Here is a 27,512-nt window from a genome sequence, read left to right as displayed (position 1 = left end):
GTTGACATTTAATTGCTATTACAGTTTTAATATTGGTCTATATGGGTTTTTAAATAACTTCACTGCAAAGATTTCTTGTACAAGTTCCTTTGCTGGCTGTTTGTGTCTACCACATCACTAACTAAGCAGAATTAACTCTAAATTTCTGGTTATTTTTAGTAAACTTCTTTCTTCCATGCTGTGCACTTGCACAATCCATATTCTAACTACCACTTTTTCTGACTGCAAGCAAGTTTGTCTTGCTTCATGTCTTTAATAGCAGCATTAAAGCATAATTAATTTCCTTGTAATCTGCCTCTTGATATCAGAATCTAATTATATTTTCTTGTGAAAAATTTGTAATGACCATTCAAATATAATTAAGAAATCAGATAATGAGTGTCACCTAAGATAAAACATGGTCTTGAAATTCTCACTTATGCTGTAGTGACGCTTCAGAAATAGATAAAATGCTCCTGCTTTCATTATGCAGTGTTTTTTCTTGTAGAGAGCAGAGTAACGCAAGACTTCACAACTGCAGCCTTTCCTCCTGATTGTAAGTAAACTGGCAATGCATCATAGAGTACATAACTTGAGCTCAGACAAATGAACAGTGACAGGAAAAAATGTTCATATAACCCTAAAACACCCTCCAGCTTTTACAAGCGGGTGTCTTTGGGAAAAAAGGTATTGTAATAAATAAATAAATAAATGTACCTATTAACGTTATAATTTAAAATAAATAATACCTACAAATTATATGGATAGTTATTAAGGATAGCACAGAACAGCATTTCAATCTCCTTCTCTGCTTTGAAATACCATGCCTTTCAAACGGAGAGATGAATTTTGATTGCCTAACAACTGTAACCATGTGAAGGTTCATCACAATGGAAAGGAGAAGGAAGATCTCTGAAAAGCCTTGATAAATACTGAGCTGGTAGGCCTATCAGTCTGCATTTTACTTCTTGCTGTTATAATTACATATGCAATATTATCAGATGAAAGGTTTAAAAGGTGTTGGTAATTTATCAGCTTCATGTACTAACCTTCTAAAGAAATGCCATTTCTGGACTGCTAATTTTTTACATCATTTAGAAACTTCTTTGCATTTTACTTTGTTTATAAAACCAACATGTAAATCTGTGTTTGTTTCTCTTAAGTAGAAAATACTGAGCACACTGTACACAAATACTTCTGTAAACAAATATATCTGTATTTTAATCTATCAGCCAAATTCTATTTTCTGCTAGGCAATGTAAGTGTTCCACAAGTGAGTGACTGTCACATCCAGTTCAAGTAGCCATAAATTGGCTGTGATAGCATAACAAAGGTGCTATGTTATGTTAAAGCATAACAAAGACCTTTGCTGACTCAGCAAAGGAATTCATGTCCTGTGGTATATGGAGGCATATAAAAGATCTGTATTGTGGAAAGAAGTAAGAGATGGCTCTCTGACAACCAAAATTCTATTTTACAGATAATTCAGCAACGTGTTTATGTCCATGCATAAATATTCTGGTCGCATTACTCCATACTCTAAACAAGCTACACTGGGTAAGAGATGGAGGGTAACTTAGTTCACGTGGAACTTTGTTTTAACATAGATGGACTGCTTATAATATTAAAGAAGTCCCTAAGTAGGCCTAATATAAGCTTAGTAGTTCAAAATGAGCTAGCTAGGTGAGTATCTCTCCCTTGTATCATCACGAGCAATGCATTCCTCAAGACCATGGAGGGCCATGACTAGGTGCTAAACTGAGCAAAAATAGATCTTGGCACACACAGTGCCTCCTTTCTTCAGCTCTGCCAAATCCTTATGGTAAACTACTCAACTTCTCAGTACATCAGTCTAATGCTATGATGTCAAATTTGCTCTTAAGTTTCAAAGTAATGTAAGAGTTGAAAACTATATCCTTGTAAGGGTACTAGATACAATGCCTAGGTCCTTAAGTATCAATACAAAGCTTTCATCTGAGGCCTCTCATAACGGAACTCCTAACTTCATGTCTTCTTTTTATGCAAAAATGCAACTACTTTTCTTAGGGGGAAAAAACAGTGAATGTCTGTCAAAAGGCTAGAAAGGCTCTTGTATCCTGTGGCCCAACAAACAGAACCAGGTCTGACTGTAATAAAACTCCAATTACCTAACTCTAGGGGAGGACAGTTGGCATTTCTCTCTACCCAGTGATTTAATTGGGCCTGTCAGCCAGAGATAATTGGTTTCTGGTTGACTGAAAAAAGTGACAGTGACATCAGCTCTCTGCTACCCTTCATTATTGAAATTCTTGTTTATTATAATAGGGCCTCAGCACACTGCACTCCTGCAGTATTTACAGGTCTCTTGTGCAGTGCAGTGGAAATGCAGCAATGTAAGACAAAGAGAAACCATTTCAAGCTCTTTATCCCATACATTTTCAGGATACAAGGATTTTGAGCGCCAAGATTATTTCAGTACAGGAAAACCTGGTTTTGCTTTTTTACTAGAAATTTTATAATACTGTTGCCTAGAAATTTTAGAATATTGTTGCAGTCATGATAGTCTAAGGTTATAAACAAAGCAAGGTTTATAGGGAGAGGCAATATCTTTTATTAATCCAACTGACTTAGCTGGAAAAATAAATATTTTGCGCACATGAACCCTTCTTCAGGTCTTCTCTCAAGATCTTAAGGAGGTTTTTTATGCCCAAAGCTTGTCTGTTTTTTCCACATACAACATCTGCACTAATAAAAGATACTATATTTCTCTCGAAGTCTTGGCTTGATTATAGGAAAACACCTCTGATACTAATGGTCTGTATCATAAAAGGTTTAATTCTCCCTGTTGAAAGCGCAGTCCAAAAGAATAGAAAATTGGTGTAAATCCTTGTTTCTTCTTTGCACAACTTCAGGCAAGGGGTGTGGCCTTATTTGCAGTGATTGCATAACACTCCTTGAGGTTTTACATCAGCAGAGAGGAAGACAACGTACTTCCACTGGGAACCTCCTCCTTCATTCAGCTTTCTGGTCACCCCCTCCCTTCCTCTAGGCTGCAGAGCACTAGTAGATCAGGTGGAGCAGACACAGATGACAGCACAACAAGCACTGGCAGGAGTGTATTAAGAGGGGATTCTCCAGCTGGTATATTTTCAAAGTGCAAAGGTTATGCAGGGCACCCAAGAGTCTACCCATGGATTTTCAATCCAGTGGTTTAGCGTTTAGTTTTCCAACAGGTTGATACTAGGTTTTCTCAGTTACACTGTTCCTCATTCCTATTCAATATATACCAGCTGACAGCACACACAAGGGAACAAAGTTCCTCTCTTCAGGAGAAACTGAAGAGAGCCCAAGTAGAAGTACTGTGCCTGTCCTTCCCTGGGTTACACTTCTTGGATGGAGTGAGATAGGCTAATATAGTAAGAATGAATCTGACCTGCTTCTCTACACATTTCAGTTACTGCACTTTGGACAGGAAAGAAGAGAACAAGCTTGATCAACAGGATTCAGATGCCAGACATCTATAATAGCATGACAAGGCTCCAATTGGTTAGTGCCCCACAGAGAACTGAATTGAGAAACCAAGGTGGTCTTTTCATAGCCTATTTGAAAGAATTTCTTGGCAATGGTTCCAGCAATGGACTCTAATTCAGCACTGTTGGCTAGAAAACTTGAAGTCTCTAGACAATCTTATAACCCTTTCACTTCACAACCTAATTTAAAACATTTGCGTGTATGTGGTGACTGGCAATAAAATACAGAAAAATCTCAGAACAGAGGAAGTATAGGCTTTGTGGGTTCCTCCCCAGATCCCTCCCATCACTGCTAAATGGAGGAGAGCAAACAAGTCTGGGATACAAAAAGTATGAGTAACAAAGTGGGTCATATTTCAGCAGTGTCATACACAGTGAATCCCTGACACAATAACTCTCAAACTCCTAGAGAAATAGACGCTTACCTTAGATAAGTGTCATGGCCAAAGTGAAGGTTGCTGTTTAGAAGGGGATCTGACTGTTTATGTTATTACATTTATAGCTGGGTACTTACTGTGAACAGCTATTACAGAATATTTGGGGGATAAATGGGACTTATTCTGCCAGATCCTGAAACTTGCACACTCTTTTTTTGCAACTTAATTTCTGTTTGGTTGGCAGTTGCATGCTTAAAATCAGAGATGATACTCTATCTGCTGCTTATTGCTTATATTGTATTTGATTCAAATACGTGTCATTTCTAGTTTCACTACAACTTAGAAGTGAAAATTTTGAGCTGGAGAACAAGTATTTCAAGATGAAACCACCTCCTTCTCTGCACCAAGCTGCCTCTTCATAATTTCCAATACTTCAAGAATCTTTGTTTAGTAAATATATTAAATATACTGTTTAATAAATCTATTATTTTTGGACAATATCTTAAGAACTACATTTGTAAATTATGTAAGGTCTTATACAGCTGAGCAAGTGCTTCATTTTGACTTTTGACAAGTGTCTAAAAATATTAGAAAATGGCTTTATTTTCAAGAATGTTGCATAAAGTTAATATTTATTGTAATTTGGTGATACCTGCAAAGACAGCCAGAGAGATTTTTACAATCTATAAATAATATCCCTCTGCAAACCACAGTACCTAGGGCTAAAACAATCTATTACCTATTCTAAATGTTTAGGATAATTCTGGGAAGGACAGTCAGCCACAGAAAACAGTGCTCTCCCTATCCACATTATGATTAGTATGAGTAGGACAATTAACTTTGCTGGTATCACACTACAAGCATTCAAACACTTATGCTGTTTCTCTTTACCTTACATAAAAGTCAACCTTTTTATCTGACCTATGTGACAGATATGTTAGTAACAGTGGTGATAAAAATCAGCATGAATAACTATTGGCACAATAAGGATTAATACAGTTACATTTTGCCTGTACCACTTTAACTATAAAAGAATAAATGCTGAAAGAATCATAATGACCTGAGAGTTCAAGGACATTTTGTTTCCAGAGGATAATTATTGTAGCAATGCCACCATGGTAATGGATCACTTAGCACTGTAAAATTTTTCTTTGAACTAAATCCTTCATGCAACATAAAACAGAAAGTAAGTCTTGGGCAAAAGGAGAAAAGTGTTATCTAGGCTTGTGTTAAGTCAGAATGCCTGCTGAATTTGTACACTTTGGCAGTTAGGGCAGAGACCATACTTTTATCAATGCGTTGTAGACTGCTGAGAACCAAAAAGTACTAACACGAAGTTAAAAATATTAGCAACAAACAACCAAAAAATTGGATAGGAAGAAAAAGCAAAATCAAAACAAAAAAAAAGGTATTGTTGAACTTGACATTAATTCTTAAATTGGAATGGGAAGAAAATCATGACTTTGGACCAACGTCCATTCCATAATGCAGGTGTGCAACTTCTACTTCCTTTAACTAAGGAGAGTTTGGATGCCAATTCTGCATTCTGCTGATGCTGATGGAAGAAATTATGCCCAGAATATTTGGGGGGGGGGGGCACAATTCTTCAGTTATCTATACATCTCAGAGAAGACAAGTAATACTTTTGTTTTCAAATGGGAATACTTACGTAAATAGCTTCTACTAGCAATTCAATTTTCTTCCTTTAAAGCGTCTCCAAAGCATATGCTGAAATATAAAATCTCAGAAAAACTTAAATATGCTAAATTTCTGCCTGAACTTTTCCATGACAGGGAACAGGTCTGGAAAATTCCTGTTTAAAGTGATGTAGCAGTTACAGCCTGAAAAACACCTAAATCTCCCTCTGGTATGTAATGACAATTCAGCAAATCTCAGACCTTGTTCCACAAAACAGTTTGCTTGCTTTGTCACACCTGCTGGCAAAATAGTTCTCATCAAGGTTGTATTTTCTTTATATACTTCACTCATTAAAACTCATAAAGCACATACATTTGTATTTTCAAACTGAGCACATTTGCTATGGAAACAATAAGAACTAAGAAGCCAATTACCTGTCTAAATGCTATTTTCACAAGAGTGCTGTTCAGAATATAGTGAAATGTAAGGATCAATGTAAAATTCATATTGCATTGCTCTCAAAACTCACTTTTTCCTTTTCCCATGTAAAACCAAAATAATATAGAAACTTATTTTTACAGTTCATGTAAAACTTAACTATGATTTTATAGAAATGAACGTTGGGCAAGCACAAGCAACATTCTAAAACAGCAGATGCCCACAGATAATTAGATTTTGCCTTCTGTACAAGCAAAAGCAAATTAATATTGATTGCTCTATTACTCCTTAATGATGCTATTTTTTCACTTCAGCAGAAGTGATAATAATTAAATGAAAGAACTTATACTATTTGAAAATGTTGTTTGAAATACTTAATTGAATCTTAAAATATTATTTGATTTTAATTTAGTATTACAATGAAAAATGAAGTTAAATATTAAATAATTATAGACTTCACTAAAATTTATGAGGGCTGTGAGTACCGACAGTACAGTAGTAATCAAGAGGTGATAAATGTTTTGAGAATTTACAGTATTTTTATTGAAAATTTCAATAATAATGCCTGAAAAAACAGACACTATTATCTGAAGTGTGTCAATTTTCAAATCACTGTCATAAATACAGAAGACAGATGCTGTGGAATGGTCTAGTTCTGCATTAAAATAATAGTTGTTTTTTTGAAGCTCTCATAAAAATAAACTCATTTTCAGTGTCATGTTGTCACCAGGAATTAGTTATCTCTGGAATGCTAAAAATATAATGAACAGAACTAGGAATGTCTTCATATGCTGATAAACTGCACCCCCAAGTGGATATATTCCCAAGATGTGGGACTTTGGTGTGTTTTGTCTGCATACTTTTTTGCCATCAGGAAGACATTAAAACAATAGAAATTTCACAAGAAGGTATGCAGAGTGCTTTAAAATATTTAAGTAAAAGACACCATAAATGCAAAATAATGGCATTATTGAGAGAAGCCCCTGGCAGCTAGAACGTTCCGAGTTATTTGTAACGGGCAGCTGATTAAGCTTAACATTACTTGCTTTTACACAGTATTTTTAAATACTGGGGTCAATTTACCTTTGTGTATTGTGTACCTGTTCTCTTGAAATGGTATCAAACTTGTGTCATTTAGAATGAAGTTTGGCTCTCCATGCTGCCAACTTGGACCAGCTGCTTCCGAGATGCCGCAGGAATCAAACCTCTCTTTTCTTCCCCTCGCTGAGCCCCTACCACAGACTGGAGGTGCCAAGTGTTTAGAAGACCTTGGTAACGTCTCGTGAGTCGCGGCCGCCCTGGGCGCAAGCATGAGCGCTCCTCCCCCGCGGCTGCGGCTCAGCAGCCCCGCCGAAGGGCACAGCTCAGCCCACGGCCCTCACTCACCAGCACCCGCCGGCCGCGACAGCGCAGCGCTGCTGGCGACCGCCTCAAACCGACGGCGCGTAGCCGTTACAACTGCCAGTAACAGCCATCGCCTCGCGGGCGCCGCGCCCGTCCCGAACGGACAGCTCCCGAGGCGGGGCCGGCCGCCCCGCCCCCCCGCGGCCGCGCCCTCGCGCATGCTCATCAGCGAGCCTCCCCCCCCCCGCCCGCTCCCTACTCGGAGCGAGGCTGCGCGTGACGTCAGGCGCCGGAACCCGGAAGCGGGCGGAAGCGGCTGTCTGCGAGGAGTGCAGCGGCGTTTAGCGGCCGAGCGGGCCGCGGGGAGCGCCCGGCGCCGCGCAGGTGCGTGTGGCCGCGGGGCCGCCCCGCCGGGGCAGCGGCGGGGGGGAGGAGCCCGCGGGCGCCGCCATTTTGCGTCCCGCTCGGCGGGGCGGGGGGCCGCCGCCCCGACGGGGGAGCGCGGGGGCGGGTCCGGGGCGCCCTCCCCTGCCCTCCGCTGCTGGTGGAGCCGAGGGCGCCCCCCGCGACGGAGCCGCCGGGGCAGGAACAAAGGGCCCGGTCCAGCCCGGTCCGGTCCGCGCGTCTCCCGCAGGCCGCGCCGAGGCGGGCGGGGAGCCTGGCCGCAGGCTTGACAGTTGACGGGCGGGGAGAGGGGAGGGCCGCGCCACGGCAGCCCCCCGGCCCCTGCGCGGCTGCGGGGTGAAAGCGAAGCGAGCGCCCATCGGCACGACAGTAACGCCAGGCGCCCGTGCGCGAGCGTTTGGCAGGCTGTACGTGCGCCTGGAGGGCAAGAGCAGCCTCCGCCGCCTCTTCAGAGCTAATAATAGGCGGTGTCAGTTCGCGGGCTCCGGGCAGTGTTGTGTGCTCGTCTAGAAGGGGACGTGGCAAGCGTCTAGTACTTTAATAAATGCTTAAGGTGTGCATCGTAAAGGCAGCGAAGTGAAAGGCAGAGAGCATTAAGTGACGAAGTTACAAGTTAGGACTGAGTGTCATTATTATCATTCTTTTGCAGATTATGACGTTGCCGTTACGTATTTTCTCAAAAAGGTCTGGAGCAGAAGCAAGTCTTCACCAGAATTTTTTTTCAGTCACCTATGAAGCGCCAGATTTTAAGGTTGCGCTTCTGCAATGAAGAAAAGGAGACGGCTCGCTGCAAATCTAAATGAGAAGGTTCATCTTGGCCATGAGAAAGATACTTCAAATCAGATTCTTGTAATAGACTGTGAGCAAGGAATTGTGTCAAAGCCTGCAGAAGCAGCTCCTGCAGATCACCTTGAATCTTCCCAAGAACTTTCACCATCCTCAGAACAAAGAAAGCTCCTAAGCTCACTGCAGTATAACAAAAATCTACTTAAGTATTTAAATGATGATAGACAGAAGCATCCATCATTTTGTGATTTACTCATAATTGTAGAAGGAAAAGAATTTAGTGCTCACAAAGTTGTAGTGGCTGTTGGAAGCAGTTATTTTCATGCCTGTTTGAGCAAAAATCCCAGCACTGATGTTGTTACATTAGATCATGTAACTCATTCTGTCTTTCAGCATTTACTTGAGTTTCTGTACACCTCTGAGTTTTTTGTATATAAAAACGAAATTCCATTAGTGCTGGAAGCAGCAAAATTTTTAGATATCATTGATGCAGTCAAGTTACTAAATAATGAAAATGTTTCTAACATACAGTCTGACGTGGTAACTGATGCCCCAACACCAGCAGAAACACTCAGTGAATTGACTGGTAAACTGTTAAATAGTCATCAGTGTGGTTTTTGTGGCCGAAGCTTCTGTTACAAAAAGTCCTTAGAAAATCACTTGACTAGAGCCCACAAATCTCTTTCACTGGAAAGAAAACATGGGTTAAAAATGGTTGAGAAGGCTGACTTTTCCACTAGGCGATCTACAAGAAACCGTAAATGTCCGGCTAAGTTTGACAACAGTGACAATGAAAGTGGTGACCTATCTGACAGCAATGTGGAAAAAGTCAGTTCCGACAAGGAAACGTCAGATAAAAGTGAATCTGAAGAGAGTGGAAGTGAGTGCAATGCTGATGAAGAAGGGCAGGAAGAAGAGGTATCAGGTGAAGATTCAGAGACCGAAGAGCAAAGTGAAAAAGAGCATAATGATACTGAAGAGGGTTCTGAGGCAGTTGATTCGGTGGGAAATATTCCTGAAGGCTTAGCTCCAGTAATTATTCAAACCAGTAGCAAAAAACTACTGCAGTGTCCCAAGTGTGACAAGAAATTTGATCGAATAGGTAAGAGCGGGTTAGGCTGATCTCTTTTTACTGTATGGTGGTGCTATTTGTATGGGAAATAAAATGAGTAGTTTCTCTTTTCTGTAGAATGAAAATTAGAATTTCAGAATTTCTGTTTTTCCCCCAACCCAGTATGATCCCAGTTTTTCGAAGTGTATGAACTATTATTTCTGCGGTGCTAATCAACATGAATAAATGAACCAACTAATTACATTCTATAAAAATCTGCAAATATTAAGCTTACCACACTTTCATTACTCTGGATTCTGACTGTTAGAATGGTATATGAAAGCAGCCTTGAAAAGAGAGGGAAATCTGACAAGGTACAGAAGGTAAACTGCTTGGAGTCAGAAATCTCTTTGTGTTTTCCTCTAAATTCACTTCAAGAAACTAGGCTCAAATTTATTATTGCTGTACTAAAACAGCATTAATGTCACAGCTTGAAATTCTTCTATTCTGTGTGATGCTTAAGACCTAGTCACTCTGACTTCTAGCTTGATTTTCATGGTCTATGGTTAACATGAAGTAATATTTTGGCAGCTTAGTCTGATTTATTAGGATAGTGTTTGTTACACTCAAAGCTAGGTGTGGTAGTTACTCCAAATATCAGAGGAGTCAAAGTTCCAGTCTTGGCTCATCCAAAGCTTTCCTATCCTCTGTTCCCATATTAAAGGTCAAATACTACTGGATTCCAGAATTAGTATTTTTGTTTTCTTTCAACTGGAATGATAAATAAATGTTGAATTATGGTTGTTTAAGGTATTGACTCCCTTTAGCTCAGAGGAATTAGGAAAGAAATAATTCCTCATAGTGTTAGGCTTTTTTTTTTTTTTTAAACTATTATTATAATAGATTCATTGTGTCATTCATCATTTTGAAGTTTTTTAGAGTTTGTAAAAATGGGGCGTGTCTGATGTGTGCGTGTTAATTCCTACTAGTGGTCTATTTAGCTTGCTGTTGTTCAAACAGTGGCTTAAAACGAACATGAAAGCAGTTCTTATTTTCCTGTTTGTTACAAAAAACTTGACTATAACAAATATTTCATATTTATGAATTATTTTAGCTTTTCTATACTGCTCTTCATTTTTAAAGCACTTGAGAAATATTAACTAGTTGAGCTGAACAACAGCCTGGTAAGTAGTGTTATCAACATTTTATAGATGGGGATATTGAGGCTGAGGTGAAATGAATTGTCCAAGGTCACTGATTATATAATAGCAACTATTCAACATCAAAGAGGTGAGACTTAACTGTACTGCCGTATATTAAATAAACATAGAAATTTTCCTGAATTTGAGGACTTTGTCTTTAATATTGAAAATCTACTGTACAGAAATGGCTTGTGAAGATTTAGAACTCTAATGGTATGTTTTGGTCTTGCGCACAGTGGAAGCCCTTTTCTCTTTGCACTTTCATGACTTTATAATTCAAGTTTTTGTGCTCAAAAACAGCAGGAGTGTTATTAAATCAAATGATACTTAAAGCGAACCTTATGAGCTTATATTGCTGTAAAGAATTCATTTGTGTTTTATGCTTTACACCTATGCTACTTTTTAAAATCTAAACTAGAAATGTGATGCATATTATACAGAACAAAATGGCTAGTTCAAAACGGACATCCTACAACTGACTTTACATAAGTAGATCCTTAGTGTAGGACTGCATTCCATCCTTGGAAAAGACAATGGCAAGCAGAAGAGAAAATACAAGCAGTGTGAAAGACTTGAGAGAGTAGCATTTTTGTTTATGGTAGTATCTTGGGTCCCAAATACAGATCACTTGCAAGATTCCATATCATTCACTGAGACTTTTGTTATTTGGAGAACCTTGCTTAAACAGGGTTATTACCTGGCTGCTCTTGTTCTGAAGAGATATTTCATAAATCAGTGTAATGAAAAAGTGGCATATCTTTCAGTACTTAAGGACAAGAGCATGCTGTAGGGACAAGAGGGACTCATAACCCTAGCATAGGTTTAACAGTATTATAGAAATGTTTTATTTTTACTCTTATCTGGAAAATAGTTAAGATGGAAGTTTTTAGAGGAACCTTAGATAAAATGCATGTATAATCACTGTGTAGTTTTCATCTGCAAATCAATAAACCAGTAGAAATCTTTAGATGTGTGTGAAAGGTACTTTGATCACATTTGAGAGCATGTGGAATGAACCCCAAACACATGCATATTGTAGGTGATACCTGTTACAGTTTGTGCTAATAGAGATTTTTTTTGGTTATATTTTGTAGGCAAATATGAGAGCCATACACGTGTACACACGGGTGAGAAGCCTTTTGAGTGTGATATATGCCATCAGCGCTACTCAACCAAGTCCAACCTGACAGTGCACAGAAAGAAACACTCTAGTGATACCGACTTTCATAAAAAGGAGCACAAATGTCCCTACTGCAATAAGCTGCATGCAAGTAAGAAGACTTTAGCAAAACATGTGAAGAGGCAAGTACCGGTACATTTGTCTCATATGTCTGAAGAAACATTTTCCCAGTTCAAAAGCTAAGATAGATATATGCATGTGCACATACACAAGCAAACTTTCCGCTTTATTTTTAAAACTGAATTTTTAAAATAAAGACTCTTTTCAAAGGATACAGGGATTAGCAGTATCAGCTTACCTGCCATGTAGAGTGCATGGAAACTGACTGAACAGCAACTGCAGAGCAGTTCTATCATGGTAGTTCTATCATAGTTTTCACTATGAATGTTAGCATGTCATTTGGAGCTAACTGTTGAGCACAACAGTCTTAGTAAGTACGTGTGTTTTCAAATTTGGAGGAAGAATAAAAGATCTTACCGGTTTTTAGATGTTGATGCTATCCTCGTGACAATAATGGATGGATAAACTGTTTCCATGCAGATTCCTTTAGGTGAATCAATTGTTTATGACAAGTCTAACTGTAAGGTATTATTATTTACATGTCACTCTTTTCTCTTTCCCTTGTAAAGATCCATAGAGGACTGTTTCAACTATAATGCTTTGTCTTAGCCATTGTCACATGGGTTTAATATCTCAATTAGAACTTCCTAGTCTTTCATAGTGTTTGTGAGCAGATAAAAATATGCTTGACTTAATCTTCATTTATTGTATTAGACTCATGATAATTTTTTAATTTCAAGTCAAGGTAAGACTACATTTATATCTGAACTGTAGCACTTTTTTTTTCGTGAATGAACTACTTTTTTATAACAAGTGGGGAACTGAAAATAACTGGAAGTGACTGCCTTTGTTTAATATCCTAAATAATATGAAAGCATTTTCAGTCAATTTCTCAGCTTCTATCTTTCTTCTAGGTTTCATCCAGAGAATGTACAAGAATTTCTTTCTTTCAAAAAGACAAAGAGCGAAGGTTGGAAATGTGATGTAAGTTACTTCAGCCTCTCTAGGGCTTTTTTTTTTCTTCACAGACCTGCTATTTTAATTTGTGGCTTGAATATTCAAGTGAAAATATATGTGTTATTTGCAAAATCTCAGTAAGCTTTGTAAGCCGTAGTATGAATTTATTCTTTATGCACTGAATTAAAGACTGAACTTTATTCTGTATGTACGGCTTGTGATGGAATAGTTAGTACCAAACTGCGTTCTCAAATAGTTGAATACAGTATTCTTTTACGTGATCAGGTATTATCCTTATGAAAATGCATTTATTTGTGGACTTGTGTGTTATGATTAATTTAAGATCAGAATATTTGCTTTCCCATTAATTATGAACTTCATGTACTGACCATAAAGTGTACTTTTTTTGGAAGGCTTCCTCAATAGTGATGAAAATGTATGTTAATTACGAGACATTTTCTCACTTAGCTGCATATACATGTCAATAGAGTTATAAATAGGTGCTAAATCTATATCTACATATGAAATCATAGAATCCTTTCCTCAATTTCCCCCAGGAGAGGGATATGTGTGAAATAATATATACTTTTTTTTCTTTCTTTCTTTGTAAGGAATCAGTATACTTTTGCTGGCCAGACAGATGTTTTGTTTATGCTAACTCTGCTATATGCCCAGAAGGTTGTAGTATTAGGTGTTATAACATGATACAATTATTAATCTTGCTTTGTTTATATATTTTGGTGTATAAATATATAGTAGGACATTGGGAAACTTGCTGTAGGAGTTATTAGTGTTCATTCTGCAGGTAATGCACAATGGTTGAAAGTATTGTGACCAGAGGGTGTCACTGTGCAGATTAAGTTATTTTATATGACCAGGTTATAGATTTCCTTTGTTACTAACAGTGAAACACTTTAAGAGAGGGACCTAATGTTTTGCAGAGTCGATGTTTCGTTCTCGGAAAGTGTTTTTATCAGATGAATGGTTTGGTGAACTCTTCCTATTTTTTTGTTTTTGTTTTTTTGCTTAAGTGAAATTTTTTAAAAAGTGGATTTTTTTAAAAGCTGCTGCTTATGTACCTCTAGTAATGTGCTTTGGAAATGGACTTAGAAAGAAATTGGACTTAGCCATATGTCAGTTTTCTACTGTGGTCTCACTGAGCTGTTTCAGCATCCAAAACTAAGCCAAAGCCAATTGCTTTTTTCAGTTGGGTTATTTTCTACTGAGTTACCATGTTGAAACATCCTAGGAAAAGAGTCTGCTAAGTGCTGGAGTCACTAGAAAGAATGGGGGTGGAACATGTGGTTGTATGTAGGAGTAGCCAGTAGCTTGATTTAGGCCATGGATTTGCATCCTAATTTATATAGAGCAGTTCATTAGGCTTTATGTAAGGCAAGGCTTTACAAGTTGGGATGAAGTATGCTTTTTAAGAATACACGTTTTGTTTAATTTTACATTGTGGCAGACTGCAGATGAACTAAACTTCCAGAGTTTTGTAAATGGGGAAAAAAAAATCTGGTTATAACTGATGCATCTTTGACCGAAGTGTATTATTGTTTTAGATTTGTAAGAAATCTTTCACTCGAAGACCCCATTTAGAAGAACATATGATTCTTCACTCTCAGGATAAACCCTTCAAGTGTACCTACTGCGAAGAGCACTTTAAATCCCGATTTGCAAGATTGAAACATCAAGAAAAATTCCATCTCGGTATAGAAACCTCCTTCTGACATGTAAACAATAGATTTAAAGTAAAACCCTCCTCCACTATTGTATGTCCTGATCAGTCTGGTTTCCACCCTCTCTATGCCTTTTCCAATTGCTTCTCTTCCAGATTTCTGGCGGGCTTTTTGTTCTTTTTTGTTTTTACTTTTCTATTCAACTATCTTTATGAGGCATTGTATTATAATATATAAATGCAAATACATCTACAAATGCAAAGTTTGAAGGGGAACAAGTAGTAGGGTTTGTTTTAATACTGTGTTTTGCATAAATTGGTTCTTGACTACAGAGTCAGATTTTCCTGAAGTTTTCCAAAGACCCTCTTTGTACTAAAAAAACCCATTTCTGCCAGTTAGGAACTAGGGAACAGATGAGTGATAGTAATGGAAATCTGTTTTCTGGAACAGTCTAAGTAGGCTTAACTATTTTTGTCTATCAGTGCTAAATTTTTGCTTTACAAATATGATACTTGTCAAAAGTCCAAGTTTTCAAAATAATTATTCAAGGAGAAATTGCAAGAAGTATAATTAAAGTATGCTGACTATATTATAAAGGTTAATCATTTGTTAGACAAAACTCTTGTTTTGTAAATTGATCAGGTTTTTGACAAGTCACCAATCTGTGCATCTTGTTTGGTTTAACCGTGCATCTGTCTCCTCATAGGGCCTTTTCCTTGTGATATTTGTGGCCGTCAGTTTAATGATACAGGAAATCTGAAACGCCATATAGAATGTACTCATGGAGGAAAGAGAAAATGGACATGTTTCATCTGCGGAAAATCTGTTAGGGAACGGTAAGGAATTGCATAACTATTTGAACATTAGTAAAACAGAGAAATATTTGGCATGCTTAGATTCTGAATATATTTTGGCTTTGAGTTTTAAGGTGAGTCCATTTCAGAGGACTAGTGAATCAGAAAGTAGTGTCAGAAACACAGGTAGCAGGTAAGTTTCTAGTAACATCTAGATACAAAGGTGATAAATGTAGGTGATTCATTATGAAGTAGAACTGTATTAAGAAAGTCTTTACTTCAGTTCAGGTTCCTGTGTTGTGCAAGAACATCTTACCTTTCTTCAGGAAAGATTTTTCTACCATAGGTATTTTTGCACATACACTGATGAGGACTGGAAGATGAGGAACACTTGATGAGAATGACTAAGAAGAAACTGGGCTTTTACAAAAACAGTTTCACAGAAGACAGAATAATACTCTAAAACCTTTACCTCTTCTTCTCCCTTAAAGGGAGAAAAATTTTGTTAATTTAGCACTTTGAAAAATGGAAGCTCTAAATGCTGAGTAATAAGATCTGTTATATTCTTGTCCACATACATAGTTCTAAATTATAATTAGTAGAGGTTACAGAATAAGCTCGTTAATGCAGTTCAGTCCATCAATAGATTGCAACACACAGAAGCTGTAGAAATAACTTTCTTCTTCTTTACCCCCCACTCATTTTCTATTCTAGGTATGCCAAGGGGGAAAAAAAGGTGAATTTGCAGCAGTTGTTCACATGGCTTCAGTGCATGTGTTTTGTATTGCTCTGTATTAAGGATATCTTCTTTAATAGTCTGAAGTTTTCCAGATGGTGATTTTTATTTAGCTTCTGAAACAGTAAACACAATTTTTTTTTCCTTTGACAGAAGTCATCTTCATTTTACTTATTGTGGCTAAGATTCTAGTTATGTTTTGTTTGGGAAGTAGGCAATGAAAAGTTTTGAGTTCATGTACGCTACAGTATGTTTTCTTAACTTTTTTCCAATGACTGGCAAGGAACCCCTGAAGTGTTTAAAAAAAAGGAAGAGTTGTCCCTAACACGTTCTGTTTGGTGTGTTTTTTCTAGTAGTTTGGTAAATGGAGTATACAAGTGTTAAAATGAAATGTACTAATGCAATAATGAAGTCGTAAACGGTTAGTCTTTCTGTTCTGTAAAGCACATTTTGTTCCATAAGACAAATTTCTGTTTAAAAAACTCAAGTAAATACATCTACGTATCTCAAGTTTCATTTAAATTATACAATGCAGTTAAATATTTAAATGTTACTGCTGTCATTAGGAATCATAAACTTTTAATGGAAAGCACGAAAAGTATCTTTGACAAATAATATTTAATAGTGGAATGAGATAAAAGAATTTTCTCTTTTGCTTAGTGTACCCCCCCCCCCGCCCCACACACACACATACTCTGTATACAATAAATTTTATTGTCTGATTGCTTCGTTTGGAATTTTTACCTGCGTAATTTTTTTTCTTTTTACATTTGGAAGGTGATAGTAGAAGTGAGCTTACATATGTATACATATGTCTGTATGTGTGTATACATACATAAATATATGTAATAAATATTATTATAAAATATGAACACATATAAAATATTTATTTCTATATTTTAAATAAGTTCTATGCAGAATTAAGATCCATGATCCATGATCTGGATTGCTTTTGACTTCAAAGCTATGGCTTAATATGCTTAATATCTACATTAAACTTCTTGTTCTTTAGTCTTCATAAAAGGGAACATTTCGGTCATTTCAATTGCCTAAGTAAATCAGGTCAACATCAAGGTGACAAATACCTTGTGCTGAGAGTGTCTATAAATCTTCAATAAAACAATGGATGCCAATAGTAACAAGGAGATTATTATATTAGAAAATATTGTCCAGCCTGAAGTTTTCTTTAATGTATATTGTCCAAATGTATGTTTGCACAATGTGTTTCTTTGATTATCTTGTTTCCAGAACCAGCTTAAGTAAATAGGTTGCTGTATTATATTTGAATGCATGCATGCGTGTGTATGTCTCTATAAATTGACGCAGTTACTTGGATACGCTGCGATCCATTAGAGTTACAAAGTTGAGAACATGGAATTGGGTCTTCACTTCAAAGTAGCAGTGACACTGAGTGCTTGAAATTAAATTTTACTGCCTTTGTTAAACAGCACAACTTTGAAAGAACACTTGAGAATTCATAGTGGAGAGAAGCCTCATCTTTGCAGTATTTGTGGGCAGAGTTTTCGTCATGGAAGCTCTTACAGGTACAGATTTTTAGTATATAGAGATGCTGAAGTGTCTCTTATTTGGTAATTTATATGTATTCTTTATCAAAATGGTTCTTCATAAGGTATGTGTTTTGATTTATTCCAATTCTAAGAGCATTAGTAAATGCTTTAAAAATGTTTAAATTTTCAAAATATGCTACTATTCTGTGAAAAATCATTTAAATTTTAACACAAGACGTGTTTGTGATTTAAATGTAGACAGAATGCCATATGAATTTTGTATCAAAGTTTACTTTCTTGTACATCTAAAGCTATTGCATCTTTGTTATTCAAGCAGAAGGTAAGTGGAGGGGTAAAATGTCCTGCTAAATTAATTTCAGATATGAGAGTTTAGCCGTGTTCTCTCTTGCTATTTAAGAACAGTTAAGAATATTTCATTTGAAAGCTACTTCCCAATATTTGTGTGAGCTATTAAAGAATGAGTTTTCTGGTATCTTGCACTGAATTTGATGCATAGATTATGTTAACAAAAGTGCATTGGGTGGTTACATCTATGACCACAACCTTGCTAATCTCAAACAGTGATATGGAAGTATATTTCTCTCTGTTCTAATACAGACTTCATCTAAGAGTCCACCATGATGACAAGAGATATGAATGTGAAGAATGTGGGAAAACATTTATTCGGCATGACCATCTGACAAAACACAAAAAAATACACTCAGGTAGGTGTTTTCTTTGAAAATCAGTTCAAAATTGCTATTTTGAAATAAATGTAAGTGTAATGAGAAAATTAATCGTGCTTTTTCCATTACAAATAATATTTAGGCATGATAAATGTTCCTCATTATTTTTAAGCTGTGCTGAAGTAGGGTTAATCTCCTTATATGTTTTGAAGGTTTAAAAGCCAAATGTTTCCTCCATGTTAACATACAAAGCTGAGGGACAGTCAAAAACATGTAACAAAAATATGTAACACTGAATTGTTTAAAAAAAAGCAAAAGTGAAAAAGGAGGATTTTTATGAGTTCAGATTTCTTTTTTTTAATAGCAAGTGTCTGAAACATTAATATTACAACACAGAAGAAGCTGTCACAATCTCTGTCAAAGTTTGTACACTGATCACTTTAATGTAAGAGGATGCTTCTGAAGTTCTCCGTTATGGGGAAGGGGAAAGAAAGGAAGATGGTGGGAGTCAACCCTGAGAAAAACAGAGAGGGAATGATCATGAGGAAGAAGGCACTTTAAAAATCTTTATATTGCCCTGATAGCAGAAAGGTTATCAGATCTATAGGAAGAGGGAACATCCACTAGGGACTTTTCCTCTTGCAGAACAGGATCCAAAGGGAATGTGGCCTTCTAGGAGGCAAATTATTTTCCAGGTATCATGAAAATATGAAAGTGATCAGAGTCTAAACTTCCTGAGCCATTATTTTGAAGGACAGCTTCTTTTTCAGTGTTTGCAATCATGTCTGCTATAAAATAAAGAAATCTTTGAAAACTCAAGTACCAAAAAAATCCTCTTTTCTACTCTATTTGCTTTTTTCCCCCTCTAGAAAGTTACATTCTTTGACTGTCCACACTCCTCCTGCTTACATGAGAAGAAACATTCTGCCACTTTATAGAAGATCTCAAGATGACTAAAAAGAATCAAGATACTTTTAAACAGCAGCATAAAAGAAAAAGGTAAATATGTAAATCAGGATAATTAAAAAAGACACTTAGATGTAATTTTAAGCTCTAAATATTAGTGGCTGAAAGTAAGTTGTATGTTTAAATAAGCTTCTATTTTGAAACCTCTTGGTAATGAATTTTTGAACATACAACATTGCAGGACATAAAGAAGAGAGTGGGTTCCTAGTCATTCTTTTGAACCTCCTTTTTCTTCTCATGCAGCGGGTATTTGGGGAAGTGTCCCCCAAACTAATGAGTATGAATTGCTACGTAGGAATGAGAAGAGGTCAGCAATAGCCGTAAATAGACTGGTAAAAATTGCTATTCTGATAGAACTAGCCCTACATCCTGAGTTTTATCCTCTGGTAACACAGGATCCTTTGATATAAATGTTGAAAAAGGTATGGAAGAGCTTGATTGGCTGGACTTTGTTCATGGATGTGGCTATATTGTATGTGTTACAATTACAGCTGTTTCACATTTAAAAAGAATGCAAAAGCTACAGAAGATTTAACTAAAATTTGTTGAATTTTGCCTTTAAAGGTGAAAAAGCACATCAGTGTGAGGAATGTGGAAAGTGTTTTGGCCGTAGAGATCACCTCACGGTTCACTATAAAAGTGTTCATCTAGGAGAAAAAGTTTGGCAGAAGTAAGTATGTTTTTGGTAACTGCATAAAAACTTTGTACTGTAATTGAAGTTTCATCATGACTTGCACATTCATGCAGAATTGTAGTAGTCTGCATTTGTCATACCTTCAGTTCTTGGTAGAGATACCATTATTATGGTTTGAAATGGGTGTCAGAAAATTGTCTTCACAATTTAAACAACTCTTTCTTTGTAGCATAATTAAGCGAATAGAACCATGGTAAAGAATCAAATTTTAATCCAGTAGAGGCTGTCTTACTATTGTTCTAGATAGTTGTTTTGCTATAATATTTCTTATCGTTCAGTTAAGACTAAATTATCAGCCTTCATTTAAGCATTGTGAAAACTCTCCCGCACTTACCTGTTTTAGAAGCTGGTAGTAGATTAGTAGCTTTGAAAGTAGGTAAAAACTCTGAAACCCTAGGTATTTTTATAAATTGAATATACAGTAGGGTTTTTAATTCCTCCAAAAATAAGTCTTTCAGAGATTTTCAAATAAACTGAAACCTAGTTGTTTTTCACATCATGTATTTTAAATGTTTATATTCATTGGCATTGTGTAAAAGTCATTATAAATTTGTCTGTGTTGCAAGTATGGTATGTTGTCTGTTTATTTTATGTCTGTTTTTTCTTGGTAGCCAGTAGCCTAAACCATTCTTAGTACTTGTGGCACAGTTCTGCCACAGCAAAAGCCACTTGTGGATGATAGGCAAAAGTGTTACTTACAGCTTATATTTGGGGTCAGAGAAGTTTTAATGGCCTTTGCTCTTTGAATGCTAAGTGCCAATTTTTTCATCCAGCAGAGAATAATACTGGATATAGAAAAGAATCTAATTGATGTAATTAATATGTAGATGCTGGGAAATACGAATGCAAGTGAAGAAATATGCCAACTTTGAAATTCAGCTATTTTGCAGTTAAAAATTTCAAAAAGCTCTGTGTTCATAGTTTTGATTTTTTTTGTTTGTTCTAAAAAAAAAGTAACATGAAATATGTTTTCTTCTTTAAAGATACAAAGCAACATTTCATCAATGTGAAGTCTGTAAGAAAGTTTTTAAAGGGAAATCAAGTTTGGAAATGCATTTTAGGACACATTCAGGTAAAAAACAAAAGTTATATGTAGGAGTCTGTGCATCAAAATTGATGGAATTATTTAAATCATTATAGTTTTTGAGCACTCAGGACAAGAGTAGCAGGAAGCAGCAAGACTTCTTATTCTTGGTCATATGTTGGCCCTTCCTGAATACCATCTACTGAATATATCGGTTGAAATATTAAGAATCCTCAACATAGGCTTTGTGGTATGCCGTCTACACCTCTTGCATTAATCTACTAATGCTAATTGCATATTCCTGCCAAATTTACCCAGACATTGTAGTCAGTTTTGTGGTCCAGGCAATAATAAATTTCAGCTGATAATATAAAGATTTGAAATTCATTTGGAAAGATTTATATCTTTATACATTTGGTGTTACCTTTCGTGCCTTATGTTTCAGAGAGTTATTATCCTTCTGAAATAGGTAAGAATACAAATTGAGCTCATTTAGTATCAGTATCATAACAGTTTAAAGACGATTCTTTTTTAATTTGGTTTATATTCTGATTATGTGTACTTGGCAGAAATCCCCAGTATCGGGATAATTGGTTCAAGGGGAAGGGTATGCTAATACCATTCCTACACAGACTTCTAATGACACTCTGGATTCCCAAATTGTTTCTGAACGTATTCTCTTTCTTCTCAGTGGAAATGTTTTTATAATAGGTTTCTATGCTGTAATGCATAAAATGTTTGTATTTGCATATGTATATGTGAGATGGTTTTACTCAGCATAACCTTTTATCTTTAATTCTTAGTTCTGCTTCTTTGTAGGTGAGAAACCATACAAATGCCAAATCTGTAATCAGTCCTTTAGAATTAAGAAGACATTAACAAAACACATGGTTATTCATTCAGATGCTCGACCTTTTAATTGTCAACATTGCAATGCAACATTTAAACGAAAAGACAAACTGAAATATCATATTGATCACGTGCATGGAACAAAGGCTGCAGAAGAGGCCTTGACATCTTCTTCCGAGGAAAAGCTAGTCTCCTTACCAGTACAGTACACATCTGATGACAAAGTTTACCAAACTGAGGCTAAACAGTATGTGGAACAGACAAAAGCATATCAAACAGAAGCTAAAACTTTGCTACAGAATGTATCTACAGAAGTATGTGTGCCAGTGACTTTGGTACCAGTTCAGATGTCTGAACCTCAAGCTGATCTGGTGCAGCATACTACTCAGCCACATGGCGTTCTTCCTCCACAACCTGAGCAGGCAGATTATCAACGAGCAACAGATTTATCATTTCTAGAGAAATATACTCTCACTCCACAACCTGCAAATATTGTTCATCCTGTAAGGCCTGAGCAAATGTTGGATCCTAGAGACCAGTCATACCTTGGAACTTTACTGGGGCTAGATGCAGCTCCTACTGTACAAAATATTTCAAACAGTGAACATTCATGATCTGACCATAACATTCCACCTAACTTTCTAAGCCATTAGCCAACAGAAGGCTGATATGGCAATTAAGATTTATATTTTATTTGGACTCATGAGTCTTCTGCATAGTTTTGGGAAAACAGGTTTGTTTACATAATATTTGAACATTTAGGCACACTTTTATGCATACTGAGAGAGTGTTTCATGTGATTTTAAGAGTTTTTAAAAATCTTACAGATGGTCTTTTAAAAAATATGCTCTGAAATATCTTTTAAGGTTAGTTGCTGAAAAATGTAATTACATATCTGACTATTAATTTAAAATTGTTTGCCTTTCTGCATCTCACTTTGAGTTAATGTTTTAAGTGTAATAGAAAGCATACTGGAAGAATAAGGGCTATGTCCAGTTCATTAAAAGTCGGCAGGGAGGCAGGCATATAAAACAAAAACTTCAAATTGTGCTTTACATATAGATTAAAATATAGTTGTAATTGAACCCTCAGACATCTTTAGAGGGTTTAAATTCTGCCCGACACTTAAGCCTCGCCATTGGACACAGGAACTAGATTCTTTTGGAAAGTGATTGAGATATTCTCTAAAGTCAGCAAGCAAGGTGCTCTAAAGATTCCCCAAAGTAAGAAAATCGAGTATAGAGAGTTTAGGCTACCTAAATTTGGTCTCTTATTTATTCTTTGATCTCTAATATCAGATATTGAATTGTGTGTGAGAATTTAGACAACAGTATTGTCTAATTTCCTAAAGTTAGTCCTATATAATTTTATAGTGATTTTTTTCTTGCTTCTTTATTCTTCCTTGTCTTCTAAAGTGTGCCCAACACTATAACTTTGAGAGAAATGGTAGTATTTGCAAGATCACTTTAACCTATGAACAGTAGTAAAGGATTGGCATGGTTTATCCTTGTTAGAGCATAAATTGTGCTAGGTCCCACATTAGCATGCTTCTTTTCAAGTTTTGTGATGAAGAAGAAATTTAAAGGCTATTATTTCCAGCACAGCACTCTACTTTTATTTAAAAAAGAAATAATGAGTAATTATAAATCTCTTGTGAGTTGCTAACAAAATTGTTTTGTTTTTTCAGTTTTTTGTACTATGTTTATAAAACAAAGTCAAACTCTTGAGAGTATTCTGTATCTTTAATTTTCACTTTTTCTTTATTAGATGTAATGGTTTTTTCAAAAAGAACCATTTTGTACTAGAAGTCTAATGTAATTTAACATGAAACATGGTGTTATTTAAGCCCATCAAATTGTCTATTTTAAGCGTGCTCTAAAAATAATTCTCTCCATGTTGATTTGGTCAAGATTATGCCAAAGAAATTATGGGAAGTCATATTTTCATCTTAATTATTCCTCATAAGAATTACATTCTAAGGCAAAATTTTCCCCAGTTTCCACAGAAATCTGCTATTCTTTACTATTTTAAAGAAATTTTATATTCATGGTTTTAAAATGGGAAACTGGAAGTATAGGTGTTATTGTGAGTAATTTAAATTTATCCAAAGGCCTGACTACAAATGATTTGTGATTAAAAAGTTCTTTTATCACCCCAATTCTACAAACTCTAAATGACTCTCCTATTTAAATACTTAGGTGTTAGGTTCTTTTAATGCCCATCTACTTCAGTATTGAGCAGTTTGTAAGAGAGGGGCCAGAGCTGCCTGAATGTTCATGTTTTGAAGCTTGTACCCTAATGGATTCTTACCTAAACACACCAAAGATTTCTGTTAGCTGTTAAATAGTGGAAAAGTTATAGAATTTAAGTGTTATCAATATTTAAATAGGACTTATCCAAAGAAGCACAATAGAAGTCCTAAACTTTAAAAGTTCAGTTTTTAAAACAGGACTGTGTATGTTTAACTGTTCTATGTTTATATCTCTAAAGTAAAATTTAGAGCTGTGCTCTGGGAATGTTCAGACTGACATGCTGTAAATATATCTGATAAGCTGAGTACTAGCTAATATGCAGCAATAATTAGGCCATTGAATGCCACCTTCTGAAAGGACGCTATCAAGTATTATCCTTCCTGCTTGCTAACTCCACCTTCATCTCCTTTCAAAAATAAAACCACTTCTGCCATCTTTACGCTCCATATCTTGAAAATAGCAATTTCATCTGTAGTGTTCAAATTGACAAGTATGTATCATATCCATACTATTGCATGTGGACATGAAACAACAGATTTCCAGCATTTATAATTGTACCATTCAGAATAACTTGACATCAATGGTGTCAGTACAGTTCTCAGACTAAAAAGCTTGACCTTTTGTTATTTCTTTTTTTATTCTACAATAGAAAAAAAATACTGTATTTTGACTGAACAGTGGCTTAAAAATAGTTGGCAACTAACTTTTTTTTTCCTTTTAAAATCCAGTCAGTCTGGAAGGCACTCTAATAAAATGGAATTTGGAGCATATTTACTTGATAATGTCCTTTTAAAGTCTTTCATGGTTGTGCCTTTTATATATATTCTGAATACTGGCTTTTTCTCTAGTTCAGTTGTTTATTCAGAAAACATTAAGATCAGTATCTTCCAAAGTGCTTCATGGTTTTTGGGTGCCCAAAAAGAAACGGACTGTAAAAGGGCTTGTTATTCAGAAAAACAAGCATCAACTTTTGTGTTTGGATGACCAGAATTACTAGTCATTCCTGGAAAAAATGACCTACTAGTTCTTTGGCACTCTTTTAGTTGCAGATAACCAGACTAGTTAGTGTCTTTACCTGCTGGTCAGGCTGGATCATTGCCGGTTGGCAGTGAAAGAGGATAGGAAAACTTAAGTGCTAGATACATAGTTCTTATTTTTTTAATATCATGAGCTATAAATCTTAATGGCTTTATGTCTATTTGAATTCATATATGAGCAAACTAAATTTTCATGGGCTGGTAGTTCATTTGGTATGTGCGAGTCGCTGTTCTTTGCTTGATGGAAGACAGTTCCTCTTAAGAGGGCAGGAATTGACGGACAGAGATCTGAACCTCACAGCTGCATAGGTCAAAACTCCTTAGCTGTCTGGTACCTCCATTTTAATACTTATATGTACTCGTACAATAGTGCATGTCCTCTTAACTTGGAGGGAACTCTTAAAATAAAGGCTATATTTTTATCTGATAGGAGTTGGCTCAGTTGACCATTTACCGCCAAAGAAGGAAGGAGGAGGTCTATCTTTAAGCATCCTTAAAGAATGATCAGTGGCACATTGCAAAAACTTAAATCTTTTCCACATGCTGTGTTGGTACTCTGAACTCCTGCATGGTTCTGAGAACTTACTGCACTCATTTGTTTTAAACATTTGAATTCTGTCTCTCTCTCTCTCTCTCTCTCTATTTTTTTTTTTTTTTTTGAATTTAGTAATTTCTGGTTGTTGACTGGGTCACTGCCCTTATTTCTTTAAGTGGATTTTATATTCAGTTTTATTTATTTATATTGGAATTTCCTCCTTGAGCACTGACACTTTTCCTACAGAGGTATGGCTTTCATAGGTTCTTTTTATGCTGAACAGCACCAGTAATTATAATGGTGGTGATGTATATTCCATTAGATTGTGGTTTCCTTAAAAATATGATGCTACTTTAGTCTGGATTATAATTTGGGAAGTTATTTTTAAAGATGGATCATGTCAAAACACAATGTGATGACAAAAGATTTGTTTGCTGTTGTCAAAGAGCTAAGCTTCATTTGCCTGTTAACGAATGTGAAAGAGTATCCAAAAGTCTGAAGAATGCTTCAAAGTAGTCGCCTCATAATATACTTCATCAAGCGTTAAATGTGTTACCAACTGCTAAGGAAAAATGATCCTTAAGTTTTTAAAATGGAGAGAGCTTCTGCCTAGAAATTCATGCAAAGGAACACAAATGAATCCTGAGAAGGCTGTGACAGATCAGTGTGGGGGGTTTTCTTGAAAATGATGAAAAGATCTGAAATTTCTCTATATTGAGCATACATGCATAATACATTCAGGACTGCATGTTCTTGGTAGGAGTAAAACTTAAGGGGGATGGGGTACATATATCTGTAGGCCATTCTGACTTTTTTTAACAATATCTTACAGTGATTTGGTTGTTTCATCATATGTATTGAAGAATAATACTGGCAGGATGTAATGCAGGGCAGACACTTTGTTTAAGCCCATAAGGATGCTTTTCCTAGTTCATAAGAAATGTTTTGGTATGGGAGGATTTGATGTGTTAAAGGTAACAATGGCAAATTGTTTGGAATTCCCCATAACCATTTTGTTCATGTTTAAATGTTGATCCTTTTATATGAAAGAATAAGGTGAAAATAAACTCAATATTTTGTCACTGGTATATGAAATACTGTGTTTTAAATGTGGTCTGTATAGGTCGATATTTTAGATGGAAGTCTTTAAAGTTGTCTTTTTAGGGGAAATCTCTTTGCTGTAAGGAGAAGATAGGAAGTGTACTGTAAATGTGGAAGTACTCAGTCCTATATGTAATTTTGTTTGTTATGAAAAAGTATTGTAAAGTTCTTTTGTCTTAACATTGCTTGCTTCACAAGGTTTCTTGCAGGGGTGCTTGTTCTAGATTTTGTCCCCCCCCCCTCCTTTCTTTTTTTTTTTTTAATAGCATGGAATATTCTGTATGTCTTTCAAGGGAAAGAAGATAAAAACAGCTTATCTTATGAAAGATAAAAGCAGCTGAGGCAGGTTTTTTGGTCAAATTTGTGCATGTCTCATTTTACTTTTTATTTTAAAATATTTTGTAAATTAAATTTATTTAGAAAAATCCTTGGCTCCACCTGATTTTTTGCATATGGGTACAGTTTGTTTGTTTGTTTGTTTTATGTAAAGGTTTACTAATTTGGGGGGGGGAAGAGAGGAGGAGCGTAGTGCACACTCCCCCCTGCTAAATCTAAGCGCCGGCCTCTGTGAGGCGGCATTTAAGCATTCACCGCTCGTCGTCGGGGCCGGGCCGGGCCCCGCCCCGCGGCGGCGCTGAGGACGGTGCGCGCGGCGCGTCGCCCCGGCAACGCGGTCGGGCCGTTTAAATAAAACGGCCGGCCCTAATTGGCGGGGCAGCGTGTGG

At 36.4% G+C, this 27,512-nt stretch overlaps 2 protein-coding genes and 1 long non-coding RNA gene across 6 annotated transcripts in view; 2 read left to right on the top strand and 1 right to left on the bottom strand.

The window, feature by feature from the left end:
• CRB1 (crumbs cell polarity complex component 1) overlaps positions 1–7,478 on the bottom strand; it is a 136,569-nt gene extending 129,091 nt beyond the window's left edge. The window contains exons 1-3 of one of the 3 annotated variants that reach the window (XM_026119099.2): positions 7,328–7,478; positions 7,025–7,183; positions 5,535–5,593 (exon numbers count right to left, since the gene is read on the bottom strand). The gene's annotated coding sequence lies outside the window, so the exon portion shown is untranslated. Of the gene's footprint in view, positions 1–5,534; positions 6,316–7,024 lie in introns of those variants that run through there. The other 2 variants (XM_026119108.2, XM_064515763.1) reach the window with 2 other exon arrangements.
• LOC112994630 (uncharacterized) lies at positions 43–4,932 on the top strand. Its single transcript, XR_003261981.2, has 3 exons — positions 43–535; positions 1,460–1,536; positions 3,413–4,932. It is a non-coding gene; the product is annotated as an uncharacterized LOC112994630 (long non-coding RNA).
• Positions 7,479–7,537: 59 nt separating the features above from the next.
• ZBTB41 (zinc finger and BTB domain containing 41) lies at positions 7,538–27,212 on the top strand. Of its 2 annotated transcripts, none has more exons than XM_026118899.2 (11): positions 7,538–7,669; positions 8,340–9,578; positions 11,824–12,031; positions 12,884–12,953; positions 14,489–14,636; positions 15,312–15,441; positions 17,584–17,679; positions 18,262–18,368; positions 19,860–19,965; positions 20,973–21,061; positions 21,833–27,212. In XM_026118899.2, the coding sequence occupies exons 2-11, from the start codon at positions 8,456–8,458 to the stop codon at positions 22,474–22,476; spliced, it is 2,721 nt and encodes a 906-aa protein (XP_025974684.1). In that variant the 5' UTR covers positions 7,538–7,669; positions 8,340–8,455; the 3' UTR covers positions 22,477–27,212. The 2 variants fall into 2 exon arrangements, with proteins under 2 accessions (XP_025974684.1, XP_025974693.1); XM_026118908.2 differs by lacking the exon at positions 7,538–7,669 and adding an exon at positions 8,011–8,243.
• Positions 27,213–27,512: the final 300 nt, after the last annotated feature.

Source organism: Dromaius novaehollandiae, chromosome 8 (assembly GCF_036370855.1).
Source record: "Dromaius novaehollandiae isolate bDroNov1 chromosome 8, bDroNov1.hap1, whole genome shotgun sequence".
Classification (NCBI taxonomy): Eukaryota; Metazoa; Chordata; class Aves; order Casuariiformes; family Dromaiidae; genus Dromaius; species Dromaius novaehollandiae.
The sequence above is the reverse complement of the archived record's forward strand: the minus strand, read 5'-3'. Positions and strand labels throughout refer to the sequence as shown.